Below are 25,952 nucleotides of genomic sequence, written 5' to 3' on the forward strand. Positions count from 1 at the left end.
GAAACACGAGCTCCATCCAGGGTTTATACAGGTGGAGGGAAGGCTTTGTAATGTCATTTTAATGCACAAATGCTATATTAACCGAGCGCATTTTCTCCTGTTCAGCTTTACCCAAATCTAAAAGCTTCTTGACTGGAGTAACGCCTCATTTGAAAGTTTAGAGCTACAAAACAGATCTTGACGTTCTTTGTTGTGTTTCTTTTTTTGTAGTTTTTCTTTATCGTTTTTCTCCCTGCTTTTTGTCATTTTTTTGGTTACATTTTTGTCACTTTTCAGTCGTGTTTTTTATTGTGATATTGTTGCTTGTTTGTCAGATTTGGGTACAGCCAAACAGGAGAAAATGGGCTCAGTTAAGGAAGATGTTGAGGGTTTTAATTTTGGAACAATTCATTCAATTCATTCATTCACTTTTGATGTAACACAGCGTTTCCTTCTGAAAAAATAATAATAATAATCCCTGCGAAGCAATCTAAAAGTGGATCTAAACCTATCAATTAGATGTTTCAAGATTTTTTATTTGTCAAACCATGTGAATTTGAAATTATATTTCTCTCATCCTTGATTGTGGAGCAGGGGGAGGGGCGATGTATGAAACTGTTCTTCAGTCGACTGGACCTGGACCGTAGATTCCACAGTCTCCTCCCTGAAGGCATTACCTTGAAGAAACTGTGTGATGGGTGCGAAGGGTCCCTGGTGATTTTGGCGGCTTTGCGGGTGAGACGGGTGGAATACATAGGGGAGAGGGGCTCCGTAGAGCTTCTCCTAATCATCAACTGGACGATGAGAAGATGAGCTGAATATCCTGTTGCTGGTTATTAATCTCAACAGTGTGAGGAAATGGAGGTGTAGCTACGGGTAGTTTTCAAGAATAATAATATTGTAAGACAGGGGTCTCCAACCCTTTTCATGGGTTACTTTTCATGAAACAGAAACAGCAGAGAGACAATTGCTTTGAGCATACTTGAGTAACTGTAGGAATTACAGGTGGAGAACACAGTTTGAGAAAATGCATTTGGTTTTAGGTGGGTGGTAAGACATTAGTTAAAAAGATAAAAATGGGATTTCTATATTTATGTTTGCTGAGTATGTCCAATGTGTTCTTAGCTCAAATTGCTGTACAAATAAAATATGTGTCTGTGACTTTCTAGATATGAATTGTTTTGCCAGAAAGGTACGAGTGATGACGAGTGTGTCTTACGCAAAAGGGCTCTGTCTGGATCATTTTTGTTGAGCCAAATGTATCAATCTTATCAGCTTGACCAAACCAAAGGGTCTGTAATGATCCACAAGTGGGGGCAGGGCGAGGAATTTCAGTCTGACTTGAATGTCTCCACTGTTTTCTCTCCTCCTCTGCTATGCTGTTTGTAGTATCCATGTTACTACTAAGTACTTTTATATCACTGGGCATTTACTCCCACTGCCCCTCTTTACAAATCATCTCAAAAAGCCTGAAACTAAAATGCTTCAAACGCCAAACAGGGCAGTGTTAAGTGTCCCCCAGTGGGACCGGGGCACATGGGTAAGATAATGAGCGCAGGTGTTAGTTAATGTTAAGTGCTGCTGCCCCTTGTGCCGCGGAGGACGTCCTGTGAATCCCAATCATTCCCCGGGACCCCGCCTGATCACGGAGCGGCAGTGTGCCAAAGCAGTGTGCTTCAAAAGGCCGGGCTGGCTCTGCTGTATGGGCCTCAAAGGGATGGATCTGGCAACGGCTACACTCCAAAGGGCGGAGGAGGCACGGCGTTTGGTGAATTGAAACATGAGCGTATTGATGAGTCTCTGGTCGTGTTTTGATCCGATGTTAACGTCCGTAAGGAAAAGTTGCCATCAGTGTGTCATTAAAATTTGGCTGCTGCAGCACCGGTCAAAGGTTGGAACTGCTTTTTTTTTATGTTTCTCTTTTATTTCAGGACTATTAACTTTGTAGATTCCCACTGAAGAAATGGTAAATGGTCTCAACTTATAGAGCACTTTTCCACCCACATTAGGCACTCAAAGTGCTTTACAGCAAGGATCCACTCGCCCATTCATACTCTCATTCATACACCAATGTACGCAGACACTGGGGGCAATGTGGGTGAAGTGTCTTGCCCAAGGACACAATGACAGTGTGCACTTTCAGGAGGTGGGATTCGAACCCCCGACCCGCTCTACCATCTGTGCCACTGTCGAATGGGATGTGGGATCATGTTTTAAACCAAAAAAGGTGAAATAGATTCTTAGCCTTATGAAGCTCATGGAGAAAATACCAAGTATAAAGGGTGGCAATTTAGAAGAATTTAAAATATAAAACACATTTTTTCAGTGTTGAAAATAAAGAAGTGTTTCCAAACGTTTGTACTGTATATACTTCTGAAGCATTGTTCAGTAAAAGGGTAAAAGGCAGAAATTGGGCAGAAAGGCTTTGATCATTTGAAAGTGTTCAATGGAATAATTGTATTCCCTGAGTGAAATTGCAAAGTGGACCAACTCTGAAAGCCAATGCAAGGCAATATTCAATGAAGGTTCTTGAGTCATCTTCTGTACTCTGTAGTTGAAGTGTAGAAGGTTTCGCCTCTCATTCAAAAGGCTTCATCAGTGACACTTAAGTTTAAGCTCAGCGCGCAGACTAGATATAGACCACAGGGAGGAGTTTAGTTTAGTCCCTCCCCCCTATTCGGTTGGATAGTGTGACGTCAAAGCTCTACTTCCGGGTCTGTGCCGGCCGGCAAATATGAGAGAAAAAACTCTTAAAAACCACAATCAATATTTTCGAAACTCAACGGAGAGTTACTGAACCTACTTATTTCTCAGACCCCAAAATGCCGCACCTACTGCTAAAAAAGTAATATTTAATAAAGTCGCTGCTTCCGGGGTTAGCATAGCTTCTGCGCCGACTTGGACTTTAGCATTTTTCTCCACTAATCCCAGCTATTGCGATTTTGGTGAATAATAATAATAATGATTTCATTTATAATTTATAATGCACTTTTCATTTGAAGGAGTGCTACATTCAAAAACACTATAACTATACAACTACTACTATAAAACAACAACAGATTAACACTTAAAAGCTTTCCTAAATAACAGTGTCTTTAGTTCAGCTTTAAATGAGTCCAGACTCTGCACTCCTCTGAGCTCCAGGCTATTCCAGAGCCGGGGTGCAACTGAACAAAAGGCTCTGTCACCCATGGTTCGGAGCCTCGTGAAAGACACCTGAAGGAGCCGGCTGCTGGGTAATCTCATGGTGCGGGTGGAGCTTTGGAGAGGGATGAGTTCTTGTAGGTATGATGGACCATGGCCGCTGATGCATTTATGGGTGAGAAGGAGAGTTTTATATTGCAGTCTTTGAATGTTTTTTGGAGGTGATCTGAATATTACTTTTATAGCAGTAGGTACAGCATTTTTGGCTAATGGGCCTGATAAATAAGTATGCTCAGTAACTCTCTGTTGAGTTTCAGAAATATTGATTGTGGTATTGAAGAGTTTTATTTGTAGTTTCTCTGCCGGTCTATGCGAACCCGGAAGTAGAGCTGTGATGTCACCACTTAACAAACGTATTAACAGCTACTCTCACCTGGATAAGCGTCTTTGTAGTTCTTAGTCCAAACGACCTAACTCACACCTTGGTGAAAGGCAACAGAATAACCTGATAAGGATATGATGAAGCGGGTTTGTAACTTGATGCCCCAATTTCGTCTATTTGGCCTTTTGTTCTATTTATTCCTTTGTTCTACATAAATTTACCATCCCAAAAAAAAGGAACAGCCTACCTGGCAAAGTGATATTGAGCCTGCCTCTGGACGCCTTCCAAAGTGGGTAAGCAACATTGGCACTCTCTCCCTCCTGCTCAACATGATATCCGCTCAGATTTGGCCAAGTAATGAAAATTAGAAGCATCTCCATAGAGTTTGTACAAATCAGCCAAGATTCAACACAACTGATATCAGCAGGGGGGTCAATTTGAGAATAAAATATACTAGGGTTTTTGACCCTTGCAAAATGTGTACAGCTAAAGCCTTGCTGTAACTTTTACTATGTGTTAATGCTTCATCATAACACTAACTACATGTACGTACAAGCTTTTATTTCTATCCATCTATCTCTGAGACTTTATAACAGGGAGGGTCAAATATGCATCTGTCCCATCCTCCCGCGCTGAAGGTCAGAAGCGTGATCCTCCTCTCTGTCCCGCGCCTCATTACAGCTCTATTGAGTTTCTGCCAACGTCGTGACACTCCCGATACCTCAGCAGCATCAGCTCATGTCTCTGCACCAGGAATCAGACCGGCCCGGGAAAAAGGATAAGAACCACCGGCTGCGCTCACGACAACCCAGTACTTCTAAATACTACATGACCTAGATCTGGTTTTGATAGCGGTGTTTCTTAGCCTGTTTGCAGAGTTCTATGTGTCTCCAGACATTTTTATTAGGATGATACTTTATTTTTCCCCGGTTGGGAGAAGGATTTGACCCTAGGATTGTTGCTTGAATTGGGAAACTGCAGCCACTAGATCTAAGCATGTGGAAGCATCGTGAGAGCAATGAAAGAAGAGTGTCTTTATTATATTGTTATGCCAAAGCTTCTTTCTACCGAAGCGCATAATAACCACCAACTTTCAGCCTTTTTTTTTTTCTCAAGAGCATTGCCCCCTTCTTTGAATCGCATGCAGCGCAACAAGTTTGAGCGCAGAGACACTTCACTCACAGCCAGAGAAATGTGACAATCCCAGCCTCGTGTCCGATGGCTATCTTTTCATTTCGACAAGTGGCGCCCCATCTCAAAAGCCTTTCATTTCTGTTGCGCGCGATCCACTCCCTCGACACCCGGGCCAAATCAGAGAGTTGTCAAGTCGTACCTCGTCCTTTCGGCTGCCGTGGGGAGCAGAGGAAAGCGTCGGTGGGGAGGAGGAGGAGGAGGGAAGGGAAGCTGTAAGGCCAAGGGTGATAGACTGATTAAACACCTCGGCTCTATGGGGCAGGCCCCTCTCACGGAACTGTCTGCAGACACCGAAACTGTTGTGGCTTAAGTTCAGGATCAAACTCACAATGTGTGAATTAACTGTGTGGATTGCTTTAGTCATAGTTTAGTCCTGGTTTAGATCTAGTTCAGTTTCAGTTTAGTCCACGTTTAGTTCATTAGCCTTGACTTGACGTAAATTGTTTTTGCTTTGCCTGGTTTAGCCTTTGTTTAAGCTTACTTACTTGCCCCCATCTTTGTTGCTTTCTTGTGACTTGCATCTGTGAAAATTCTCTTCTCTTTCTTTTTATCCAGGCTGAGAACGAGCACAAACAGTCCACTGACTCGCAACCCCATCTGATATTCCCATTGATGGATCATTGTACAAGGACTAACACCTGAACACAATTTTGGTGTACGGTTGTACAATGACAAATAAAGCACTTACTTAAAGGGACTATCATAATGTGTAGAATGAGCCCAAACCTGTTCACCACAACTGCCTTTAAAATCCTGCACTGTCACTCAAAAAGGTGTTAATTCGGGTCCGAAGTGCCGTCATGCACCAGTTTAATATAGAGACTGCAGTTGCACATCAGACCTGAGGTGGCAGTAGTGAACATAAAATGACCAACTTGCATCTACTGTCTTTAAAGCTAGAACTTCATCATTGTAAACTTCCATTGTGGCGTTGCTGATCAAGGTTGTTGTGCACTAAGGCTGGGACAAAATATTATTTTGTTGTGATACCAAGTATCAATACTTTGTCAAAGTATACATATACTGTATTTTCCAGACAATAAGTCACTCTGGAGAATAAGACGCACCAACCAAAAATTGCCCAATAAAGAAATAACAACAGGCTGAATAGGCGTACGGTTTGCTAGCGTAACACATTGATGGTTAGCTACATGAAAGATAAACAACAAACTAAATAGGCATCTGGTATGTTAACGTCACATAAGCAGTTCAGATAACTAGAGCATAAAGAACATACCAAACTCTCGATCTCACTCCAAATCACTAAATCCATTGAAATCTTCATCCTCGGTGTCACTTCTGAACAATCGCCATGGCAACGACCTGGGCACGGAGGCGTGACTGCACCGTTGACAAGCCTCTCCCGGCAGCACGTTTTTCAAGCTCTCATTTGCGAACTCGTTCCTCTTGCTGTGGCCATAGCTTTTAGCTTAAGAGTAACCTTCGCTTTTAGCCAGTCCTTTGCTAGTTTCTCGCTCACTCCAAACTTTATTTCAGCTGCTCGATTAGCCTGCAGTGCCCTCTAGCGGCATGTGAAATTATACATTTGAATTAAAACAATGTTTAAAAATCATATATTAGTCACTCCGGAGTATAAGATGGACCCCAGCCAAACTACGAAAAAAAGTGTGACTTGGGTACTGTATTTTCCGGACAATACTTTTCTGAAATATGTTATATTTAAAAGATTGAATTGAAGTTGAAAAAATGAAGTACTGATAACAGTCCTAGTTAATCTATTAAGCTGCATTTTTGCATTTCTAGTGCATATATTCTTCCTCCTTTTGGTTGAAATTAAGCTATTTTTCAGAATTCTGAATTTTATAATTAATCATGGGTACAAAAGAGAAAGCTTCAAGAGAACCCCAAGTACTCAAATTATATTGTCCTTCAAGAAGCTGTTATTCAAAAACAGATTTTGAACTAAACGTTCTCTCGTCGGCTCATTTACAAAATAGTTCTTCACCGCATAATTATTACTATTATTAGCACCATTTATCCTTTGGAAACTGCCAGTCAAAAACATATAATCAGATACACTTACCGGGAAGTAAATCGACAAAGAGGCACATGTGGTGGGAGGCGAGCAGAAGTGTGTCGTGTGAACTGATCGGTCGGGTGCCCCGGTCTCATACTTTACCTGCCCCTGTCATCAGCTGCATTATCACTGCAGAGACGTCTGTGTCAAAAGCACATCAACAACAGCTGTCAGCTTCACTGGACACACCAGTCACCCATTTCTGAATCCACCAAATGAAGCTATAGTGCATCTGGACGAGACAAGCAGAAAATGGCGGAAATGCCAATTACAGAGATTATTTTAAAGCAGTATTAAGTAACTTGTTTACCTTAATAAGTCATTTCCATAGTCCCTCTGGGGGTAATACAACTGTTAATGGGGTCATTGGGGGGGGGGTCTTTCATCTCCCCCTGGTGTCTCTGGCCAGAAAACCACAATTAATAGAACAACTAATGGAATCATGAAGAAGAAGCTAACAGGCTAGCAGGCAAAGCTAACTGCGGGCTAGCACAACTTAAATAGTATTTACAGCTAAGTTTGAGTTAAAAAAATAGCTATATTGTGTAATTGGATGTACAATATCCCTCTCTCCCTTTGTCTTTTCTGTGAGCGTAGTGTTAAAAAAGTAAAAAAAAACTAAAAGAGTAAAAAAAAGCAAAATGCTGCGACACCTGCAGTGGTGCTGATGGGCTCTAGAGACACAAGTTACTTCGTACTTTGAGGTACACAACACACACACACCTATCATATTAAATGCTACAGAACTTGCTTTTTTGACATGAGCAAACGCTGAATCAGTTCAACACTTCCATCTCAGCAACACTTATTTTTATTTTAAACTTTGAAGGCCCTTGATGTGAAATATATGCAAATTGCTCTTATGACTCATCACTTATGCGGTCAGCTCATTGCCTCTTCCCTTCTGCTCTCTCTGGGTGGACTTTATAGTATCGGATTGACCTCCTGGAGCACAGAGATCAGGACATTATTAACTAGGACGCCCAGACCTCTCTATATAAGCCAGTGCCTCGAGCCAGATCATACCGAGCAGATAAAGATCGGCTGAACTCCATGACACTGCCCTCGCCGTATGGAACTGACCAAAAGTCAGACTCCTTAGCATGGGTGATATCGGAGCTGTTGCCTTTTTTTTCTCCCACCAAAATGAGTTGCCCCATGAGACTTGCATGGTGGAATTTGCGTTTGAAATGGTCAAAATGTTGATGTTCTGATCTGGGTTTATGGTTTATGTGTGTCATTATGGGGCATATTCAAATGAAACAAAAAAAAACTGCCACAAAATAGGTCGCATTCACGATTTAGAATTTGATGATATAGTAATGTCAGGTGGAAGGCAGGGAATAATACAGCTCTATGGGAGAAATACCGTTTTTGTAAGAAATCTCCAAAGCGAAAATTAAGAAATCCTCATCGGTATTTGACAGTGATTGGATTCGCAAACCTGACGCATTATTGTTATGTCTGAAAGTCATTTCATCACGCTCATGTTTTCAAATATTGCCACCACTTTCGGACGCCTTACAGAGGATATAGTTGGGCATTGGTTTATATGAGCTGACCGAGGAGACAATGAACTTTCATGCAGCTTTTGTTTCATGTGGATTCATCCCATAATGACTGAAATATTAACCAAAAACTAAGACAAAAAAATCTGCAGTTCACCAGAGTTCACCAGAATTTCCAGTCACGATATGAACTTAGTTTTTTTTTTTTATATATAATGGTGTCCAAAAGTGGTAACATTCATTTAAAAGCATATTTATTTTAAAATACTAACCCTCTCCATCTGATATCAGGACATCATCAAGTTCTTTAATGCAACCTATTGTTAAAATGATGACCATGTGAGTCCAGGGGCAGACGCTTTTTCAAGTCTTTCTTATTATCGATTTGTCAGTTCAGTGCATGTGCGTCATATAAAGATGCAAGGAGACCCATTGCAATAAGGAAAGACCTTCAACTTGTTCCATTTTATATTCAAGTTTTGTTTCTTTTGTATTTGTAGGCCTTATTTTCCTTATAGGGAAGTGTACTTGTATTTGACCCGTCCTTCAGCCAGTGCTTCAAGAACAGCACCTTCCAAACGTTGAACAAGACGACTGTATTTTCTACCTCATTGCAGCCTTTGTTATTGTCAGCTAATATCAGTCTATCACGGCCGCTCGATCAATCGCCTTTCAAGCTTTTCACATAAATGCATTCTTTTCCCCCTAATCTATCCTGCCCTAGAACAGCTGCATCATAACCTTCTCTGATTCAGTGGTTTCCAACCTGGAATTGCAGATCTTTGTCTGGTCAGAGCACAGTTTCCCAGACTTTTCAGGCTGTGACCCTCAAAATCACTCAAACAACTCAGGGCCCCCTTCAATAAAATGTAATTAGCATTTCTAATCATCTAAAACAGGGGTGTCGAACTCGTTTGGGTCGAAGACCGAAATTCAGTCCCCACGGCGGGTCCCGGGCCGCATACACTTATTGTGCTTCATCAGCCTGTGTCACATGTTTCTCAAAGTGTTACATGAAGTCATTATTACTCCACATTCAATGGCAGTAAGTTACTGGTGTAGCCACAGCCGCCCTGGGGAAGTCTGACTATTTACCACGTGGCTATAATATGCTCTTTATATCCTGATCTCTTATTATGCCAGTTCCCTCTGCTGGACATGTGTAGAATTCTTCCTTTTTTTTTTTAATTAAGCTACCCCCCTGGTAGCTGGAGTGAGAAAAACTGGTTATTTTCTATGCTCAGGAATTCATGCTCCTCAAAAGGCTACATTAAATCATCTCGCGGGCCGCATTTAGGGGGAGAAAAATACCTCATTTTAACATTGTTAAACTCTATATAGTCCCTTTAAAAGGTGCACTATGCATCTTTTGAAGTGGAAAAAAAAGCTTAATATTTGTGCATATTTGACCTTGTAATGACTAAGTGACTTAATGGGTGCAGCATGGCACCTTTGCTTTCCCTCACAGTGGCGTCTAAAATGCTCCAAAATCAATTGTTTTGGGGTTTCTGGACAGTTTCTGGTACAAACCCATAAAAACAACTGAACCTGGAGCATCATAAAGGCGACTGTGGGAAAGCAAAGGTGCCATGCTGCATCCATAAAGTTTTTTTTTTATTTTTCACTTCAAAAGTTGCATAGTGCACCTTTAAAAAAATATTTTAGAAAATAAATAATGTATGTGTGGGAGTGTGGGTGCTGCTGTTTTGTGCTGGGGGTCCCCGGCCTGAACAGGGACGGCATTCTCTGAAAAATAAAGCTTACTGGGAACCACTGCTCTGATCCAACTCAACCGATGCAGCCGAACCATCAGCTAACACCAGGGAGATCTTTAACAAAACAAATCATTCAAACATTACCTTCCTGACTCCTCAGCTCTATGACTGAATGTTGATTGTACATTACTCTCTTATGAGTAATTGTCTGTATAAAACATCCATGTGTGTGTGACTGGGTTTGGCTTTTAATATAAAATCTATTGCACTGTGAAAACAACAATAAGTCCTGCCACCTTTTACTCTTAAGGTCAGTCTCTTCATCACAAAAGCCTTTCTCCCTCTTCCCCGTCCTCTCTCCATCCAGAGATCACGCTGTGCCAGATTATTGTTTTCCGATAGGAGCCCCCTGGCGAGCTGCAGCAGCCCGGATCTTAAATGACCACACAAACTATTGATCTTCATAAGGCACTGTTTTCATTGTTAAATAACCACCACAGGAAATCCGATAAAAGGTCCTGCCCTTTCTGCATCGCTTCACCTTCGCCCGCGTCTGAGTGGATGCCAGAGCAGAGGAATCAGCCAGTTTACAATTGAAGAATATAGTATTGAGTAAAAATGTTGATACAATAATAAATGAGATCAAACATACCACTTCAATTCCAAAGAAAGAGATTGTTTTGCAATGCTATTATTCACAGCACTCAAAGAGTTTACATGTCACACATGAAAAATAGACCATTTGAAATCTGAGTAGGCATATATTGTTTACCTTTCACATTTAATGGAATAATGGATGTGGTAGCTATTTCTCTAGTGAAGTGGAAATGTTAATGTTTTAAAATGTAAAACTTATAAGAATATGATTGAACTAAAGAGAGAGAATAAAATACTCCGAGGATAGAATTAGGCCTCGGACTTGGTCCTTACCCGGAAGGAAGGAAGGAAGGAAGGAAGGAAGGAAGGAAGGAAGGAAGGAAGGAAGGAAGGAAGGAAGGAAGGAAGGAAGGAAGGAAGGAAGGAAGGAAGGAAGGAAGGAAGGAAGGAAGGAAGGAAGGAAGGAAGGAAGGAAGGAAGGAAGGAAGGAAGGAAGGAAGGAAGGAAGGAAATATTTCACCTCTGAAGAAAAGAAAGGCAGTGTTTTTAAAGATTGTAGACAAGCGAGGTCTTTTTTGTAGGCTAAATACAGAATAGTATTATAGATTGGTTCAAAGTCTTGGTGATTAGAGAGAGGATGAGGTGGCTGATGGTTCTGCCGCTGAGGTAGATAAAGGTATAAAGCATAAACTGCCTGTAGAAAGAGAATGAGACGTGGTTGCAAACACTCAAAAGTTTGCGACGGGCTGATGCAACAAACAGGCGACAGGAGAAAAGCCTTTTGTTCCAATTCACGCGTCAGTTTTCTTTGCGCACAATTTACTCATCTCTTTTTTTGCATTAGTCGACATCAGTGGCGAGTCTCTCCTCCGCCAAGTGCACACCCAGCTCCTCTGAGAGCGATCACTGCCCCGGAGGCTTCACGTCGGCGGCCACATTACGGCTCAAAAGGATGGCTGTTTTGCCCTGGTCTGGATGAAACACCTCTGCAGCTCTTTAAAGACTCTCATTTCTTCCCTCACTTGTTCAGCCCTGAAATTGTGTTTTTTTTTCCCCTTCTCGTTAGCCACGGACAGGCACTGCGGTCTTTATATCATGTGTGAATGAGGTTCTGGGTCGACAGCTTCCAAACTGCTCTCCCAACGTAGCTGTGACATCAATTTAAACAAACGTGACGTGAAAAATCATGCTTTTGAATGACAACCTGTCTCAGATAATAGTTACATGTCACGCCAGAGCCAACAAGTGGGAAGTAACAGACATGCAATTGAGGATTTGTTGACGATTCATTCTCTCCGTGACAAAATTCTTCATATTTCAAGTTGTTTTTTTGAAAAGGTTCATACTTCTTCAATTTAATTTCAAGATGTTTGTGTATTTTGCTTCTCCGTGATTTATAAAGCTTTCCTAATCATCAAAGAAAAAGTTTATCTTGCTTTAAGGGCCTATCTCGCCTGCCTGGAGACGAGTTGGAGACTAGTTGGAGACTCGAGTTGCCGCTGGTCACTGAGATGTCTCCGAGATGTCCCCTGGAGATAAGGCGAGTCTCTGGGTAGGCTCGGTGAACTTGAACCTGTTCGATTTCAGCAGAGACTACCTAGAGACTCGCCTTATCTCCGCCTTATCTCCACATGGTCTCTGAGAGGTCTCCAAGAGGTCTCCGAGAGGTCTACGTGGTCTCAACCTGGGAAACGTTTCTGTGATGTCCCTGCAATGTCTCAGAGACCTGTCAGATACCAAGGAGATCTCAAAGTGTCGTGTGGAGTCTCTTTGAGTCTCACAGGTAGAGGACAACAAATAGTGTCCGCAACATTGCCACAGCTGCTTGAGAATGCGTAGATCTCTCGGAGACCATGCGGAGACTACGCTGAAATTGAAACTTTTTTGTTTTCATCGAGACCTGGAGACTCGCCTTATTGCCAGGAGACGTCTCAGAGACATCTCCATGACTAGTGGTGACTACAGTCTCCGACTAGTCACCAAGCCGATGAGATAGGCCCTTTGTATGCACGCTATCAGTCCGAGTTGCAGAGACGTCTCCGCAACTCTCTCCCGTGAGATAGGCCCTTTAGGAACAATGGAGAGATTTTGGCAAATAATTTTCTGTCAGGTAGTTGTACAAAATCACAATATTTGGCTGTGAGTGTGTCGGAATGTATAGATTTCCGATGGCTTGGCTTCATTTCAAACTAAGTGGGTGTACAAAGGCGTGAGGGCTGTGCGTTCTTGCACTAAAACCCACTTCTTCCTGCCTTTTTTCTCTCTTAGTGCCCCTCAGAACTCTTCTAATTAGACCTTTTAGCTATGCTTTGTGTCAGATGTGCAGGCCTAGTGACCCACAATCGCTCGTTCAACCACTTACTGCTATCTCTTGTATAGTACTCCGCTGATAGCATATCGCAGCCTCACAGGAAATAAAACGAACCGTCGAGATGCGTATCTACAAAACATGCCTCTTGTGCATTCGTCTTCTCCGTGAAGTGGATAAAACATCAAATGAAACTTTTTCTCTGTGCTCAAAAGACATTGCTCTAGCCCCTTTTGCCGGGTGTTGAAATATAATGGCGCACGCTTATCAGTATTCCACCCAGCCATCGGCACTCGACAGCCCGGCTTGAATGTGCCGCACCGTCGGATAGATATCGATGCAACTCAAATAGCAGATAAGGCGGCGCTCTCCTCACCTTTAGATAATTTCTCGTGTAGAGTGTCGGATGATGGCTGATTATCGAGCGGCTTTACAGTTGATCTGAATCTCATCAGCACTTAACCTCATTGTTCGCGGAGCAGAGGTGAGGGGAATGTCAATCGGCTGAAAAGAAATCTTCAGCCGGGCAATGTCTCACTGTTTTCTCTTTGTGCCGAGCCGCCCGGGCCGCGTTTTGATCTTTGGTTACTGCATGAATAGACAAAAGCCAATTGCAATTTTCTGTCTTCACACTTGCTCAGACTATTTGGGCACATTTGGAAATTTTAGCAGAGGGTACAGTGTGGTTACTACAATGTGTATATATACATTTCACTTAAAGCCAATCTAGAAATAACACATTTTTGTTATGGATCAGACAGTATCCTACAGGTGACAGAATGTTTAAAGCTACACTGCGTAGAATTTCACCCAAAAAGTAAAATTGAAATACAAGCTTTTATTTCATGACAGATATTTTCAGCAATGAAAAATACCTCAAACAAACATTTGATTTTGCTGTGAGCGACTCAGCTCTCCTAAGACATGACATAACTTTACCGGGAGTGGGTACGTCTCCAGCTCGTTACCATGGAGATGTCGACTAAAGTCAGCAGAATTTGAGATTTAAACAGGTTAGGTTCCCATCCAAATCTATTATTTGATTTCTCGCTGCAGAAATAGCATTGTCTGTCGAGCTGGTCATTAGGAGCATGTTTTGTACTGATGGCAACAGCATAGTCCAAAATGTTACGCAGTGTACCTTTAAGTGATTCTGTCAACCATTGCAAGATAGTGTCAAAGATATTCTCTCAAATGAGGAGGATAGTATAATATTTGTCCTTTCTGTTTTTGGATGTAATGTTTAGTTTGATGTGCCTCCCCTCTCAAAGGGTCTGTGGCTGTATATAATAATGTTGTAATGACAGAACTAAAACCAATCTGAAGGAAATGGCAATAAGGAAACATGTCATGCATATGGAACCTAAACAAAGACTTTAAAAACCTCATGTTGGGTGCCTCAGCTTTGATATTTTACGTTTTATACTTTGAAAAGATGTCTGTCAGAATTGAATGGTTACAATGAAATGAACGAGCTGGTGGAAAATCTTGAATGGGGCTGTTCCTGCTGGCAGCTGAATGATTGTCTAAAAATATAACTTCCAGGTTGGATATGTCATGGTTAGCAACTCCAGCCGTGCATGATAAACGTGGAGCTTTTTGGGTTTGAACAATGGCGTAATTGCTATCAGGAAGTCCAGAACGAGGCGCTGACGCCGTAGAAGAAGAAACAGCTAAATTTAATTTTCTTTGTCCGAGGATTAACTCAAAACTGCATGAATGTTGTGAAATACTCCTCCAGGTATGTCTTTGATAAGAGAACAACGTTAAAACGTGGTTCAAACCTCAAGAAAGTCTCTTTTGCATGATATATCCACTTTAAAGGAACAGGCCACCGTTTTTCCATACTGAGATATGTTCTTACCTGAGCTTAGACGAATTGATCCGTACCTGTCTGGCCCTCAGTCACACAAAACGACCAAAGATGTTGTTAGCATTTGGCCTCTCCCAGTATATTCCTATAGCTCCAAACGGGGTGAAGTTAGAAGAGACCAAGGTCTTCCACAGGCACGCACAAAGACGGACAGTTACGCATCAACTCATCTAAGCTCAGGTAAGAACATATCTCAGTATGGAAAAACGGTGGCCTGCTCCTGTAATGCTTAAGATAATAGGTTGTGTGCACTTGACATCACAACATTCTAAAGAGCCTAGTGTAAAATTGAGGCGGTGGGCAACTGAAAACTACATGGTGGTAGTTATGGTAACTGTCAAACTGCTATATAATATCTTTGTCATTACATGGGAGAATCTACATAACATAACTGTCTCGAGATGCGTATAAACTAATGTCCAATTATCCTTGTTCTCTGAAATATGTGTTGTTGGTCAGTAGAAAGGGCGTTCTGCGAATAAAACTAATTGTGAATCCAATCACTACCGAAATGCTGATGAGGTACAATATTTGTAATTTTCTGCCATAGATTTGTACAGGCCCCTGCTCTCTACCTGAGATTATGACATTCATTCTAACGTGTACCCAAGCTATTGTTCAATATTCTGTTCAAATTCTGAAAGACATAAAAGACGGGATAGATTCAACATCACTGAAAAATGCATCGACATGGCCATGTTTGCGTCTCAATGAAAAGAGTCTCCTCTTTGTGTGAGCAACTCTTCACTGATATAGCCATGATATTTTTACCTTGGTTCTATGAATATTTGGGCTCTTGCAGCACTGTTTACTGTATTTTTGTATATTAGGGCTGGAACATCTACCACCCACCTATAGGGACCGAACAATTCTTGGTTTAACACTGTTATTTTAGAATCCCACGATGTTATTCTCTTCTATGTCAAGGAAATAGTAGGCAAGAAAAGAAAGAATGGAAAGAGCTTGGTTCGACTTCTCCAAATTCCACCTGAATCATGGGTCTCAGCTGTACTTAAATAATCAGTAGGATTTTCGATATTTGGTTGTATGTGCTGTTGGAGAACCCGGCGTTTTTGCCAGCATGTAGATCCACACGCCTTTTGACTTCTCACCAATGCATTCCCCGCGAGAGCATACATAAACAAGCATTCCTCTCACAAACAAACACCAGCGCATCAAGAGGCCCCTTTTTTCCCGTCTCGCTTCCTAAACCGCCGCACGCAGTTCTTCATTGGATCGTACAGAGCAGACGAACGCCCATGAAAAATGCATGTCCCCTTCGCGTGTTTCATAAGGAATACTCATCGAGATTCTGTTCCCATCTCCGAGCAGAAACAACCACACAGGAATATCAATTACTCCGGCAATTTGGGTGGCAGCATGGGCAGGAATGGCACTGAAAATGAGAATATGGGATCAACATAGTCATCGGGATTAGAAATGCGCATGGAGAGGCGAGAACACGGAGTTGGGTGGAGGGTGAGGTGGAATCCTGATCAGAAAGCACTTAAAAAAAATGAACTTTATAAGAGTAAGTAGGTCAGAAGCAGCCGGTCAACGTGGAGGGTCCTCAAGAGGAAGTGAAAGAGCTGGAGGAGTTTGTGGTAATCATTTAAATTGGGTGAAGGTTGGGTATTTTACGAAACTGAGAAGATGGTTTGGAGTTTGTGGCAATATGTAAAAAGCAGAAGAGCTTGTTGAGATTGTTAAGTCGGCACGGACAGTGCATGTTTATGAATAGACTTGCTTCTTCATGGTGCTAATTTCCATTTCTGTCCTTTTGATCCTGCACATAATTTAGTGGTGGGGGAAACTGAAGGACACCGCGAAGACATAGAAAGAACATGCAAACTCCTCACAGAAAGGACCAGGACAGGCTCTCGGCTCACGAGTGATTTCCGAGTACGATCTCCGACGGACGCGGTCTTTCCTCTCTCGCTCTTTTCCCAATAATGTCGCCAACAAATCAACGAATAGTTCAAGAAAACATCATGGACAGTGAGATACTGACGGTTAGTGACTGGCTACGAGTTAAAGAACATTACGTTGGATGGAAATACTTGACACGGAAAACGTCTGTGTCCATTTACTGTAGGAAGGACTTTTCATCTCACAGCTAATGGCAACACCTAAAATGTATAGACAGGCCCATTATTTTCTTGGTGCTATTTTAATTTTTAGCCGTTAGCTTCCAGACAAAAACATCTACCGTGATGAGCGCGGAAGTTTCCTCCAGTCAATTCTTTGCTCGTTTAACATGATGCTAGTGACTGTCCACCAGTAACTCACTGCCTGCCATGTAATAGAATCTATGCACACAAATGCCATGTGACTTCAAGTGGATCCTAAGTTGGCGCTTGCGTATCCTGTCTCCGTTATTTCCTCATGAGGTCTTGTCTGAAAACATGAATAGTTCAAGAAAACATCACTGACATTGAGATACTGATCCGAAAGTGACTCACATTACGTTGGATGTAAATTCTTGACTGCAAGAAATGTTTTTAGGTAGAACTTTTTATCTCAGAGCTAACGGCTAGCATCAAAAAACAACACCCCAATAATTTAGCGTCTCAAGAGTATTTATACTAAAGACAGGCCGATTCTTTTTTGAGCTGGCTCGTTCATACTTTTATCTATTTAAATTTGTATTTAGTGTTAGCCGTTAGCTTCAAGACTTACCGTGATGAGCAGGATGTTGCCTCCTTTGAATTCTTTGCTCCTGACGCGATGTTTTTTAACATGATGCTAGTGACTGTCCACGGGTAACTCACTGCCTGCCATGTAATCTTGAGTTATTTATTTTTTTAAACAAGGCCTCACAGGGAAATAACGGAGACAGGATACGCAAACGCCAACTTAGGATCCACGCGGAAGTCACATGACACTCACGTGCATATAGCCGTTCTGGAGCTATATGTATTTTTGGACAAGACACCAATACTCATACATGAAGGATCCACTCCAAAGTCTGGAACCTTCTTTGTGAAATCAGTAACCGCTGTGTCAAGCTCTTCATGAATGACTTTGAAACTCGAAGCCCACCTGCTGCATCAGATAACCGTTTGTACAGTCCTAAAACTCACCTATGTCCATCTTTCTTTTGTCACAGGAGAATCCCTACATGTGCAACAACGAATGTGACGCCCTGACCGAGGAGCTGGCCCATCCTCCTGAACTCATGTTTGACTTCGAGGGACGTAACCCCACCACGTTCTGGCAGTCCACCTCTTGGAAGAAGTACCCCAAGCCTCTGCAGGTCAACATCACCCTGTCCTGGAACAAAACCATCGAACTCACCGACGACATTGTCCTCACCTTCGAGTCCGGACGCCCCGAGCAAATGGTCCTGGAGAAGTCCCTGGACTACGGGCGCACATGGACCCCCTACCAGTTCTACGCCACTGACTGCCTGGATGGCTTCACGATGGAGCCCAAAACTGCGAAGGACCTAACACAGCGCACCCTGCTGGACATCATCTGCACCGAGGACTATTCGAGAGGCTACGTGTGGAAGAACGATAAGACTGTGAGGTTTGAGATAAAGGACCGGTTTGCGCTGTTCGCCGGGCCGAGGCTTCACAACATGGCGTCGCTGTACGGGCAACTGGATACCACCAAGAACCTGCGGGACTTCTTCACCATCACAGACCTGAGAGTGAGACTGCTCAAGCCGGCGACCGGGGCGACGATGGTGGACGAGAACAACCTGTCGAGATACTTCTACGCCATATCGGACATCAAAGTGCAGGGCAGGTAAGAGAGTATACGTTTTCATAACTTTTCACAATGTGGCTGTTGATGGGGTGAGGAACAACTCTGCAAGAACTAAAAGGACTTCAGGAAGACGAGCGGTTATTAAACGGGCAGCTAATGGGGATCCTAATGAAACAATAAACTCACTAAACACAAATCACACTCACAATATTAGCACATTATACAAGAAGGTATGCACAAATGTACTGTTATGTAGCCTTACGTAGAACAATAAGCAATCATTACTGTAATTGGGGATGCACATTCTGCTCAATTTCATTCAGTCCACTGTTTTTCCACACTGAGATATGTTCTTGCCTGAGCTTAGACGAGTTGATGCGTACTTGTCTGGTCATTGTGTGTGCCCTCAGTCACGCAAAACAACCAAAGACGTTAGCATTTAGCTTCTCCCAGCATATTCCTATGGACCCAAACGGGGGTGAAGTTAGAAGCGACCAAGCTCTTCCACGTTTTCCTTATTTAAATACGGTTACATGAGTGCTTACATGATCCAAGTATCGTTACACAAAATTAAGCATGTCGATTTACTAAGCGGATAAAAAGGGGTCCTATATTGTAAGGCGTAGTAACACAGTAATAACCGCACAGTAATATCCTCAGAATTATTGTGTGAGTGAACCCTAACCTTGTAGTGATGGGCGGAGTTCCAAACGGCTGATTTGCCATCCAAAATGACAGAAACTGAGAATGGCCAAGGAAGTTTTATATAACAAGGTTGTAAACATGATTATTTGATTTTTCCAGTAATTATCATGAAACCTCGTTAAAAAGTTTTATTATTTGACCAAAATACAAATAATAGGTTTGTGAACTGCAACAGAAGCTTATTAGTCATTAGATTATGCTGTATTTCCCCTAAAATACATACATACTTTTTAATTGAAGTCCATGATGGTGATTAATTGACTGACTGATTAATCATGAACATCCCTAACAATAATATAAAAATCAGATGATGCATAAGTATAAATTCCTTTAAACAATGTTTAGAATTCCTAAACACCAGTGTATGTTTTGCACAGAGGTTAGTTATGACAGCCATTGGACAAGCTCTATCTAAACACAAACACACCTCCACCATAAAAATAAAAGTTTACAGTCCTCTCTTACATCCTGAAGCTCAGTCTGGGTAAAAGGTGCTCTGTAACAGCTTGCACTGCCGCAGTGAACAATATTTTCTTGGCTGACTCGTCTGAACGCTGCTATGATTTTGAGGAAATGGAAACATTGTCATTTCATGACGCATTGAAACGGCCCTCATGATGGTCATAAAGCCTCTACAGCTGCTCTCCAACGGGACGCGCACTGCTCGCTGCATTGCTTTATATGAGAATAACGAGGCTGGTAATGGCCCATCCGCAGGCCCTGGTTGAATTGAAGCTGTTAGTCTGTAATTAGAATGCAGCCCACGTCAGCGGAAGATTAGAACCATTAGCACATTGGCTAATTGGTGGGAGACTAATCTTGTAATTAAGAGCATTTGCAACTGATTAAACGGCAATCATCGGGGACGCATCAGTGAAACATGGAGCAATGCATTACCAGGCTGTGCTTCCAATTTTAGCCCTGCCCCGTTTAACACAGACATGATTTATCGGAGTTGCAGCTACTATATTTACTCCTGTTTGCAAAGTCACAAAAACAATCCCGCACGCCCTCCACATTCCCCCATAACCAGCTGACAGAGTTCCATCTTTTCATGATAGCGTCTGTGTTAGACCTGATCTCCAGTGAGTGTTTTCACCTGACAATATTCCCAGCCCTGTTAGACATCCGTTAGGCAGCCATGGCGCAGTCCTGTACAGTAAACATGAATTGATGAGCTCCAGATTGCAAACGGCTCGTATCCAGCATCTCCGACAGATATCTTATTTTGCCATTCATTAGGAGAGAGTGGCAAAAGGCAGGACGGGGGGGGGGACAAGCTATTCTGCCCAATTTTCTACCTTGCCCCTGGGCTTCAAATTCAATTTTCCACCAAAAGTTTTTCGGAGAAAGAGAAGAAAATAAACATACAATTTCTGACCAGAGGTGGATCAGTAACTCAGGAGATGTTGGCGGGTGGAGGAGAGTGATTAGAGCTCCCCGTCTTCCTCTGCTGCTTCTGGCTACAAGCAAATGTGAAAATGAGACGGGCTTATCGCACAATGGCCATCCTGTCTGTGCAGCCCGACAATGCTCCATAAACACAGATAACACACTGTGGAGAATATGGGGAGAAACCTGCAGATAGCCCCAAGAGGGAGGTCAGCGCCTCACCTGGAATGACATGAGGTACAAAAATATAGTGCTTCTATCCAAATTTATGGAAGGCAATATTAGTTAATAGAAAATGTCTCCTTTTATGTATGTAAAATTGTACATCCATTGACTTGAATGCTCTGAGGCTCTGGAAAGTGCACCATACCTGCTGTGAAATATGGATGTGTTTCGCTGATATCATTGGCTCCTGCAGAATAAAGTGAAGGTTCTGGAGTGGCCGGCTCAGTCTCGCACTTTTCATGCAAGACAAGCCCAGGAACTTACAGGAACTGGAGGCTTTTTGCTAAGAAGAATGGGCCGCTTTACCATCAGATTATATACAGAACCTTCTCCACACTTACCACAAAAGACTCCAAGCTGTCACTGATGGAGTCAATGTTTATTGACTAGGTTCGGGAGCAGGACCACGCCTCAACCTATCACACTTTGCACACCGACCGCTCTGGCTTTCACCTAACCACGCCTCTCACTACCCACGAGCCATATATACCAATCCAAGCCTCGTCATCTCAGTTGGTTTGAAACTGTCGACCCCTCCCTTCCTTCATGTCTGTTCTATTTCAGCAATGATTCTTCTGCTACGAGGGGGGGTTCCCAAAGAGCTGGGTTCATCCGAGACGGAGTCCCCGCCCGATTGTTTTAAAATCTCTTCATGATCTGGCACCATCGTATTTAAAAGACTTGCTAAATTTGCACACTCCGGGCAGAACATTGAGGTCTTCTGACCAGTTGCTTTTAGACTGCCCAAGGTCCAAATGAATGAGGAGATCGAGCCTTTGCTGTTGCTTGCCCTAAGCTGGAACTCTCTGCCTCTGGTAATCAGAATGGCCTCCTCTTTTGACAATTTCAAGGCATTGTTGAAAACGTCTCTTTGCTTTTAATTGAAGCTGAGCTAGACATTTTGATTATGCTGCAGTTTTTCTTTTCTTTTTTTTACATTGTTGCAGTACTTAAAGGGGCTAGATGCAAGTTAGTCATTTTATGCTCACTACTGCCACCTCAGGTCTTATGCATAACTGCAGCTTCTATATTAAGCTCGTGCATGACGGCACTTCTGACCCGAATTAACACCTTTTTGAGTGATTTTAGAGGCAGTTGTGGTGAACAGGTCTGAGCTCATTCTACACATTAGGACATGGCTGGAACATGTAGGGGGAGGAAAATACTTAGTTTTAATAACATTTTAAACTCTGTATAGTCCTTTTAATATGTTTTTTTGTGTTTGTATTTTTGCATTGAATATGGAAAGCACTTCGGGGCAGTACTCTGTGTTTAAAATAAACCTTGACCTTGACCTTGACCCACCCACAGTCCAACCCAGATTCACTCCACACTATAACCTTGTGAATGAAATCTTTCTTGTGGCATGGTCCTTGCTAGTGAAATGCTAAAGGGGATTTCACTAGCTAAAGGGGACAATATTAGGAACTGGTGTGTGTAAACCTTTCAACCTTTCATTTTTGGTGTTTTATTTTGTTATGGTGATTTGTTAATTAGTTAAATTGCTTCACAACATCACTGACCATGAGTGCAAAAAAACGTTTTGGTGTTTTTTCATTCATATTCTGTCTAAGCGAATTGGCATATCTGTAAAGTGGTGGAGCCACGAGTAAAAAGTATCTCCACTACTCATTATAAGTTAACATTATGGAACCATGACCCACTAAAGCAGGCAGCAGGACGGGGGATGAATAGCACCGTAGTGTGTTTGCGGTGAGACGGTTTAACTGCAGCACCAAAGTCATTAGGAAGACTGATTAGAGCTCGCGCTTGTTGCAAGGTTACAAATAATGAGCCAGTTCATGGGGGCCCTTGACTGAAGCAACTGCCTGAGAGATACGCCTCTGCATCTAGCTGAAAGAAGCTGATCCTTTTCAGATGTGAGGCCTACAACTTGGATATTTTCCTCATAATGAATCTTTTTTTTTAACCAGTTATGTGGAAGTTTTGTGGGGGGAAAAGGAGAAGTTTGAAAACATAAATGAAAAGTACAAGCGTTAGTGCTTTTTCAAATCAGGCAAATCGTCTGTGTAGTGCAATAGGTACTGTTAAAGTCAGAGATGCTAAAGAGCTATACGGATTCTCCAACTGGAAATGCTCATCAGTCCCTCAATAGCGTGGCACAAGCCTTCATTCATTACCAGGCTCTCCATCTGAATGAATGAGATTTGCTCAATTTATTCGTACGCGCTGTTCTCCAAAAAGGCTTATTATCAAAAGACATAGAGGGAATAGTGAGGAAATCCCAGTTCTCTCGCCTGGAGCTGTTTAGGGGAGCGCTCGTCTGCTGCCAATAAAAAAGGAAAGATTTTGTTCAGAAATGAAACTGGGACGACTTCAGACGGCGCACACAGCGACCGGGAGGAAGTCTCTGTAATAATGGCAGAACAAAAAGTTTAGAGACGGCTTTACAAGAGCGATAATCACAATGGGGCAATCATTCTTGGGCTATGATTTTGTGTGAAAGAAAGGGAGACACGGGGAGATTGAGGGGACAAAGGATTTCTTGTCATTTATAAATTGTAGCTTCTGTTTCGCGGTGAAGTGAGGATGCAAGCCGGCGAGTTTGCTTTTGTGGTGGGCCGCTTTTCTTCTTGTCAAACGTCCAGGGGCAGAACCACCCAATCGCAAAGCACCACTTCCTCCAAATCCCAAAGTTGACCGTGTTTTTTACAGTACTTGAACGTGCATTTGATTTCTGCGGTGTGTAGTGAAACTTGTTTTCATGGGGTCCAAAGTAGAGGCCGACCGATATGGGCTTTTCTAAGGCCGATGCCGATATTTTGGGATGTTAATTGGCCGTTGCCGATATGTTCGGCCGATATTTTTGATCGAGATTTTTTCAGACTTGGCCACTGCAGCACTGGCCGATTCTATTTTATTACTTTAGGTGATCCAATCATAATTTCTGTCCCAGCTTTGATTAGCTGTCGTTAGCATTAGCATATTGTTACTAGCCGCAGTGGAGGCTAAAACTAAGTCAGCGATTGAATTCTCCAGATTCTGCACATCAAAATGACATGCAGCATGTCCATATTAAACTTGTGTTTAACAAACTTGTAGCTAACCAGTTTTTATTGCGATGTTTTTTCACTGCCCCTGGGAGTTGTGGGAGGACTCGTTATAAAGCCCTGACTTTGCTCTTTCAAGTGGGAAGTCTCTATCATTTTCTGTCCTGGAAATATCAGCGCTAGATCGGCCAATAGCTGATATTGTAAAACCCCAAATATTGGCCCGATATATCGGGTCCAAAGGTTCTACGTTGCCTGGTTTTGCCTACATTGCCTACCCCTGCAGCACGGTATTCTGACAAAAGTCTTTCGTCTCAGTCCAAACAAACCTGAAGGACTACTTTGCTAAACTCTAGGCAGAGTGAACGTTTACACAACTTGGGCTCAGCCATATCGGCCAGCCGATATTATCGGCCGATATTACGTTATTTTCAATATCGGCCAAAAAGGCCGAAAAGAGCTCAGTCAGAGCTTTAAAATGAACCCTCTCACAACTTCCTAGGCCTCAGGGGAGCGGAGAAATATCGCAGTGAAAATTGTTTGTACACCTATTTTACATATTTTAGTTTAGAAACTTTTGCGTATAATTTCGGAACAATAAGAGATAGAGACTTACCGTTTTTTGTTTTGAAATCTATTGATTTTTGTCTTTCAAACAAGTTCCCTTTGAAGTAACTACTAAACATAATGATACAGCGCCCCCTGCTGTCTCAGTTCAACACTGACACATTTAGAAGCTTCATACACATTATAGACAGTTCTGAAATTTGGCCAAAAATATCAGTGGTGCATACCGGCATCGGCCAATCAAAATACCCGATCATTGTTTAGTAGTTTAGTTTAGTTTATTGAAAGGACAGTGTGCAGTTACATTAAAAAGATGGCTGCACCAGACATCGGTCCACTGATTTATATATACTATATCTATGATGATGAAACCTTTACTATAACAAATGCTTAACTTAAGGCTATTTGAGATATTTAAAAAACATCAAATTAAATTACCTAAAATATCGGCCTTCATATCGGCTATCGGCCAGGCCAACCCCCTTCATATCGGTATCGGACCCCGAAAATCCATATCAGTCGGGCCCTATACACAATTCATACTATTTTTCATATTATAAGAGCCCCACTCTCCCATAACAGACCAGGAGTGGTTTTGTCTATGCAAGCGCACCCGACGGCTCTGAATGAAGAAAAGAGTGATCTTCAGGGAGAGACAGAGGAGAATGGACGATTACTTTTCCGCTGCGTGCCGATGTGACGGGCATCGATTCCCCCCGACGTTATTCCACATCAACGTAAAAAAAACAAAAAACCTTGAACCGCAGCGCAGTCGCCCCCCCTCGCCCCTCGCCATTGCTCCCGCTGTATCGATCAGGCGTCGGCGCGTTAATTAAGACATGACCGCTGGCTCCGCGTTCAGGGGGGGCCGCGCCGGGGCCTGGGAATCACCGGCAGATAATCCATACGCGCTAATGTGCTATTTCTCCCAGAGCCTCTGTCATTCTGCATTTTTCAACCACTTTTTTTTTTTTCAATCCGTCTCGTGTCGACAGATCATTTTTTATAAATGTGTTTATGCACGTGACAGATGTAACCTCACAGTAGTCGAGCAAATCTGCACGCAGCATTTGTATAGAGACAAAACAGCGCAATGTGATTTATGAGGGTTACTTGATTTGGTATTGTGTGTTAAATGTTGTTTGTTTGGGAACACAAGGTCCAGGGCCGATCTGCCTCCCCCCCATCCCCCCTCTGGTCATTTTATTTTACTATAAACAACAGAGAGACTCCAAAATATATGTATCAATTTATTAAGATTTTCCTGTTGAGAACTCCCAGTTATGTACACTTTTCATGGAAAGTGTTGTTTGACTTTGGGTCGCCGTGGGGAAGCTCATTTGATGGGTAGAAAATTGGCTCAGGTTAGTGCAAACCGTTACCTGCTGCATATTATACAGAATATTGGCCCAAATCGCATTAACTGAACGTTCAAATATGTTTGTACTTATGTCTCGTGTGAAAGTATTTGGTTTAATGACAAGTTTAGTTAATTCAATTCAATCTTTACTCCTTTCAACTCCTTTGTTCTCCATAGAGCAGTTTGACAGTTTAAAGGGGCTGGATGCAAGATGGTCATTTTATACTCGCCACTACCACC

The 25,952-nt window shown here is 42.4% G+C and overlaps 1 protein-coding gene across 3 annotated transcripts in view; it reads left to right on the plus strand.

Annotated features, from left to right (window-relative positions):
* Positions 1-25,952, plus strand: part of LOC306973015 (netrin-G1-like) — a 128,916-nt gene that overhangs the window by 40,751 nt on the left and 62,213 nt on the right. For all 3 annotated transcript variants that reach the window (XM_079569812.1, XM_079569813.1, XM_079569811.1), the window contains exon 3: positions 17,848-18,491. In XM_079569812.1, coding sequence (XP_079425938.1) covers positions 17,848-18,491 — 644 coding nt within the window. The remainder of the gene's footprint in view (positions 1-17,847; positions 18,492-25,952) is intronic.

Source organism: Gobius niger (genome assembly GCF_951799975.1).
Source record: "Gobius niger genome assembly, chromosome: 13".
In the NCBI taxonomy this organism is placed as follows: domain Eukaryota; kingdom Metazoa; phylum Chordata; class Actinopteri; order Gobiiformes; family Gobiidae; genus Gobius; species Gobius niger.